Here is a 6,841-nt window from a genome sequence, read left to right as displayed (position 1 = left end):
TATTAGCAAGCGAAATATAACTCTGAAAAAATCCTAAATGTATAAATAAATAATTTGTATATACTCATCTTATTTATATATTCGCAAACAAAATATTACAAACGGACCAAACATATACAAACCTCCATGACAAATAGAATTAAAGATACAACAAATAATCAAAACTATAATTATACAGCTTTATTATGCATATTATGTTTGTTATTTCTAAAATCTTATCTAACTTTATTATACCAATAAATAGTAGATTTTTTTTTGGAAAATTTATAGTGCAATGGATTGGACTTTGGACCATTTAATTTACAAAACTTGGTACACAATGTTATACATACTATTATATACGAAAAATATATATAGCGTATACTTTGGCCATGTTTGAAAAATTAGACGATCCAAGTGTAAATTATTCTGCGAAGATTTTGCATAAAATTTATTATTGGTTTTAATCATTAAATTGTTTTGTAATTTATAAAATTATATGCTTAATTACAGCATATTTGTAAGTGGCTGCTCCTAATATTTGAAGAGCAGAACTATAATTGTTCATCACTTCTTAATCCATCGCAAGTTTAATTGTATCTGACGACAATAACAATATACTTTTTCCGTCAACTTTTAATAGTCATATTGCATTTTTCGAAAGTCAATTTGACTTATTTTCAAAGTAAAACTAAATTATATTAATTCAATATTTGAAACCAAAAAAATTTAGGTATATAATAACTATACAAAAAATACTATAAATTGCAATTTTTTGCATATCAATATGATGAAAAAAATACATCCTAACATATTAGTCAAAGTACTTATCGTTTGACTCATAAAAATATATGACAATTAAAGATAAACGGAGTTGATACTCAATATAATTCCATAAATACGGTTAGTAGAGTGTGGGTGTACACATATGTTACATATCTTTGTAACTATTTAAGTTAGTCCAACGGAAAATATTTTCCATTTGTTTAAATTATGTAAACTATATGGAGTTGAGTTATAGAATAGCTAAGTTTTCTTCTATTTGGGGTTGAGCGGTAGAAGAGTTAAAGTTTGAAAATTTAGGTTTTTTGAAACTTAGAAATTGTGTTAGGACATAAGTTTTATTTGAAGTTTTTGCGAGCTTGAGTGAAACTTCTCATAAATGTTCATATAATATAACAATAAAACTTTCATGATCAAACAAGTATCTGAAGATAAATTTCCATGATCTAATCTAAAATATATGATCACACGCTAAGTTAAACTACGTTGAATTTATAGTTCCTCTTTGTCTACTTTATTATTTGAGATGGTGTAACCCCTCCACCTGCCAGTACTCCTTTATTCTTTCTCTACTACTACACTTGAGGAACAAACTTTTTTTTTATTATTATTATTATTTTCTTTCATCAAAAGGCATGGAAGTAGTTGATTGGTCTAAACATGAAGAGCGTTTGAAAATTAAAGTTAAAACCAATTTGGGAATTTTTTCTAAAGTAATGGACCACAAAGAATTAATAAGGTAATGCAAAGAAGAATGCAATATGATATATGGTCACATATAAGTCTCTTATAAATATAGCTGGAAATAACATATTTGATTTCAGTTTGTGTAAAATATATTTATTATGTTCATGGTCCATATTTGTAAATTATATTTATTATGTTTATGTTTGTCTATCTGAGACTTTAAAGCCCTTTACAAGGTGTGATCATGGAAAAGTCTAAAAACAGAACAATTTGTAGCTTAGAGAGTTCAAATTTATTTCACCATAAGTTTTGGGAAAAGTGAATAATTCATAGCCTTGTTTTATGTTGTTGCTTTGACAAAAAACGAAAGACAGAATTTGAGATCTATGATTTAAGGATTTAATTTTTTTTATAAGTTACTGAAAATTAAAATAGATCAATTTCGATTTATTATTTATTTTAGAACGTTGAATTGATATTTCTCTTGTTTGATTACTTATTTTAGGATAAGATAAGATATATTTGATCAAAATAGAATAATAATTAGTTATTTGGAGATAAAATTACAAAAATGATAAGAAAACTCCTTAAATCTTTTTTTCTCCTTTATAGGGTAAAAAATATTTTTATAAATAATTTTTTTTCAATTAAAATAAAATTAATTTTATCATAACTTATCTTTAAACAAAAAAGAAAAAACTATACGACACCAAACAAATATATAGTACTCATTAATTTTTTAAGATAAATTTCTGTTTATTTTTTTGGGGGGGTCCGGTTAATTCATATTTTTTGGAGGATTGGTTCAATACAAGTGTCATCCGTACAAACAAAAATTTGGTAGTTTACTATAGTTTATAAAAATGTCTAGGGAGCAATGCAAATATATATATTAATAGTTGACTCATTAATTAGTCGTCTCAATAAAATAAAATAAAAAGTACAATTAAATATAAATCCAGTCAGCACTGGATAAATGAGATTAATAAGTTAATTAATTAAACAAAAATCCAAAACAAGCATAAGAAATTTCCAACATGGACTAGTACTACTAGACTACATATTATTATTATTTAAAAAAAAATATAAAAAAAGTCATGGAAGTTGATTTTCATTAGGAATATTAGTAGTAATATTTTTCTTGGCAAGGCTATGCTTATTGTTATGCATCCAAACTTTAAGCACTCTTCTTTTAACTCCAACTTCTTGACAGAATTGTTGCACAACCCCTTCTTCTTGTTTTTGTATTTTCCATCCAACTTTTTCAGCAAAATTGAGCATTTTATCCTTTTGTTCTTGAGTAAATTTAGTCCTAAATCTCTTTTTGACATGATGTAAGGGTCTAGCCATACCCATAATCCCACCAATATGATGATGATCTTGAATATCATGTTCTTCTGATTCAGAATTTGGAAGTGAGCCCATGTTATATGACATTATCATTTGATGATGTGGTGGCCTTGTTGGGATTATTGTACCAAATGGTTCAGGACCTAAGCTTGTTTTGTGATGGTTATGTCCTAAATACACTTTTTTTGTTGATCCTCCTCCTAATACTCTATTGTTCACATGATGAAAACAATCACAAGAAGATGCTAATTGTTGTTGATCACCTTCTACTTCTTTTCTATGGAAATTCCTATGACAATTGCAAGCTGAACAAATCAAAGCTTCAATTGTACCTTCTTCACCACTTGGCATAAATTCTCCACATCCATCTGTTGCATTACCACCCATAGATGCTGCATGGTTCTTTAGACACTCTTTGTACCTGTCCAAACATGAACACAATTAATTTGAAAATATACAAATATGTAGCATCATTTTTATAATGAGATGATTACACAATTTAGAGGTAAGCCAAAAAATGTTAGTAATGTGTTTTATTAGGTTATCAAAAAGAATTACTCTAAACACCCTTCAGTCACGTGTTACGGTTGAGATAGTCACACAATTGAGAAGCACAAGAGAGGTTTAATTTGACCACCCTTGGGACCATGTGGTCACACAATTCAACAGTATTATCTCTAAAGAGTTTAGCTCATTAAATGAATAAATTGTGGACACAATTCAACAAATATATTTGAGAAGGCAAGAGGTGTCTGTCACATACTAAGGCTAAAAAAGTGTAGGAGTGATAAACAAGGTTAGGTTAGGGAGAGGTACCATATAATAAATAGAATGTACAGGAATTTAAGAGTACCTGACTATTTTCTTGAAAGGTACATGATGATCTGCTGCAGTTGCTACTGGTGGTGCATCAATTGGAGGACCATTCATAGAAGGTGGTATAATGTGATTGGTATTGTTGGGTGGTGTAGGATCATGATGTATCAAATGTCCATATGTGCTGTTAATTGGTATTGGCATATCCTCATGATCTTGACTTGGAAGTTCCATTTCTAACCTCTTTCAAGAAAATTTTTTGTACTTATGTGGAGACCAAAAGGGACAAGATAGGAACTTATTATAATTAGTACAACCTAAGGTATAGGTGTAGCAAGAGCTATGTAGACTAAAATGATTAAAATTGAAACTAGTGGCTGACTTCAACTAGTAATGAAAAAGTAGGATAACCAAAAAAAAAAAAAACCTAGAAGATTTTCACCACTCTTTTTTTTTAAACAACTAGGAAATAATACATTATTGACCCTCTCATGCATCATCAACATATTCATCATGGGAATGTAGAACAATTAAAGTTTGAAGCACTAATAAGATCATTGTTAAAAATTGAGTTCTTGAAAGTGAAGGAGAAAAGGGTCAAACACTTGCAAAATTGTTTTCTTGAAAAAAGACTAGAAAAGATCAAGAAGAGATTCTTTAAGATTTCAAAAGCAAGAGACAAAAACTATAAAAAATGATCAAGATTTTGTTTTCTTTTATGGGAATTAATTTTGGGGATAATATAAAATGAAAGAGATGATGAAGAAGAAGATGAGATAGACAAAAAAATAAACAAAGGAATGAAGTGAAGAGAGACAAAGGGGAAAGAGTGTTTTTGTTGTGGTTTTTGCTAGTGAGTGAAGCACTTAACATGAGCTTATAGAAGTCGTGAGGACCCTAAAAAGAGTTGGAGAGAGATAGGAGGAGAGGAAGAAAAAAAAACATTTTTATTTATTTAATGAGTTTGATTTTAATAACCCTTTTTTGTTAAAAAAAAAAAGAAGAAAAATTAGATTAATTCTAAATTAGTATAAATTAATAAACATAGTAATTAATTAAACTATATTATAATTACAAAGAATAATGTACCATTTTCACTAATTTTTAGATGGTTAGTAGTAAGTTTATCTTTTTTTTAAAAAAAATAATTTTTTTTTCTTTTTATTTTAGTGGAGAAAAATATTTTTTGGAAATTAAGAAAAAAAAAAAAAAGTGGGGTGCTTGCTTAGCTTGCACTATCAGGCACCAAAATTACGCCATATAGAGAGTGCAATGTGTCAGAGAGAGTGAGAAGGATAAAGAGAGAGACATACAGAGAATCCAATAAAGACTTTCTTAACACACAAAAAGGAAAATAAATTAATTCTTAGTACATAAAATATATAAACTCTCCTACAAGCAACCTATTTTTTTTCTTTTTTTTTTCGAAAATTTTAAAAAAATATATATATTTGAAAATAGAATAAGGTGAATATTGGTGAAAAATGCACATAAATCTAAACTGCTAGATTAAGGCAAGCAAGAAGGTGATGGTTCCATATGGAGTATGACTTTTACCTTAGGTGAATTTTCAAAAAGCCAAAGTAACTTACTCATGACAAATTCACAAAATACTTTTCTTCGTTTAAATTTGTTTGATACGTTTTGAATTTGGATAGTCAAATTTCAAGATTTCATGTCAAGTTATATATGTGATATTAGGTTTTTAGACCTAACTCACACTCCAAAAGCTAGATCAAGGGGAGGAGGATTGTCAAAACCTTATAAGGAGCCTACTCATTTCATTAATTACCGATGTTGTACTTTTGTCATTTTTTTATAATATATTAATATTATTTTCATTTTTTTTGCGTTGTTAATGTATACAATGAGTTAAATTCATTATCATTAAGTTATATATTAATATTATTTTCAATATTTTGTACGTTATTATTGTAAACAATAATTTAAAATTATTACAAGGAAGAACTTATCTAAGTATATGCTGAGAAAATAAAGTAATTTTCTTCAACCATATTACTTGAAAGTTAGTAATTAATAAATTGCAAATGACCTACACAACATAATAAATGACATATTAATTATAGTAGGTGAAAAATAAATGGATTGTGTAGTGTTTTTTTTATATTACTATTAGTGTATATTTAATTTATGGGGATGTTGATAAGATAATACTCTTCTCGTTTAATATTAGTTAATTATTTTAGTAAAGTTAGTTTTTCATCTTTTTAAATTAAAAAATAGTAATTGATTTTTCCTTGTATTACCTTTTTTATTTTTTATTTTTTTTAATTATTCATATTTATTTGTGAAAGTTTGAAGAAGTGTTTCTAAAGATTTATAAATAAAATTGTATTATTAATTATAATTTTTGTAATGTCGTGTGAAAAGGGGAAATAATATGATGGAGGAAGTAGTAATAGCAAATGCATGAAATTAATTAGACATATAAGCAACAAAGCCTTTATGTGGCTCATTACACCACTCGTGATTTATTAATTACATTTTGTATTAATGTAAATCTACTCTCTTTAAGACTAACTTTGACCAAAATATCCACTCATGCATGCAACTCATGTGAATCTTAATGACATTAACACCCTATAATTAAACTATACTTTTAAACAAGAGTATCTTTTTTTCTATTTTGTATCAATTAATTTGTCTTATTTTAATTTACCATAAAATTTAAAAAATTAAAGAAAAGAATACTATTTTCCCTTAATTTTTATACTCTTAAATTAAAATATGTGACTTGATTTAAATAGACTGATGATTCGTTGTATATGAATTTGATTAGTCCTCGGCTAAATAAAAAAGCATGTGAAAAAAATAAAATTATTCGAATATACCGCGAAAAGCAAATCAACTTTTCAATGTAATTAGTATAAGAAAACAAACCCATCATTTCATATATAGGGGAACTAATTTTTCTTTGTTTCATTAATTTTCGAGATGTGATTTTTTTATTATTGAGGCTTAAAAATATAAGCAAAAACAAGAGAAAATAAATTGGTGTGCATTTTATTTATTTAATAAAATAATAAACTTAAGTCCAGTACTACAAATAGTAAATTGCCAAAAGATTTAATAAAATTAATGAGTTTCATTTAATGTTTATTCTGTGCTGTTTGGAGTTCTATTTTCTTTATTATTTCGTTGAAAAAAGAACGGCAAACTTGCCCTGAAATAGCAAAGTACAAAATAAAAAGAATTTTGGTAAGCT

The 6,841-nt window shown here is 27.0% G+C and overlaps 1 protein-coding gene across 1 annotated transcript; it reads right to left on the bottom strand.

The window, feature by feature from the left end:
* Nucleotides 1-2,395: 2,395 nt before the first annotated feature.
* LOC101255246 (zinc-finger homeodomain protein 4) lies at nt 2,396-4,488 on the bottom strand. Its single transcript, XM_004230362.5, has 2 exons — nt 3,653-4,488; nt 2,396-3,220 (listed from the first exon to the last, which is right to left on the bottom strand). Exons 1-2 carry the CDS (start codon nt 3,847-3,849, stop codon nt 2,545-2,547), a joined length of 873 nt encoding a protein of 290 aa, XP_004230410.1. The 5' UTR covers nt 3,850-4,488; the 3' UTR covers nt 2,396-2,544.
* Between the last annotated feature and the right edge of the window lie 2,353 nt (nt 4,489-6,841).

Source organism: Solanum lycopersicum, chromosome 1 (assembly GCF_036512215.1).
Source record: "Solanum lycopersicum chromosome 1, SLM_r2.1".
NCBI lineage: Eukaryota > Viridiplantae > Streptophyta > Magnoliopsida > Solanales > Solanaceae > Solanum > Solanum lycopersicum.
This window is presented reverse-complemented; position numbering and strand designations above follow the sequence as displayed.

What these genes read in the sequence shown, in the direction of transcription:
- LOC101255246 (XM_004230362.5), bottom strand. Translation starts at nt 3,849, where the DNA reads ATGGAACTTCCAAGTCAAGATCATGAGGATATGCCAATACCAATTAAC. An exon ending in CCTTTCAAGAAAATAGTCAG is followed by an intron (nt 3,221 to 3,652) that starts GTACTCTTAAAT and finishes ATGTTTGGACAG; the next exon opens with GTACAAAGAGTGTCTAAAGA.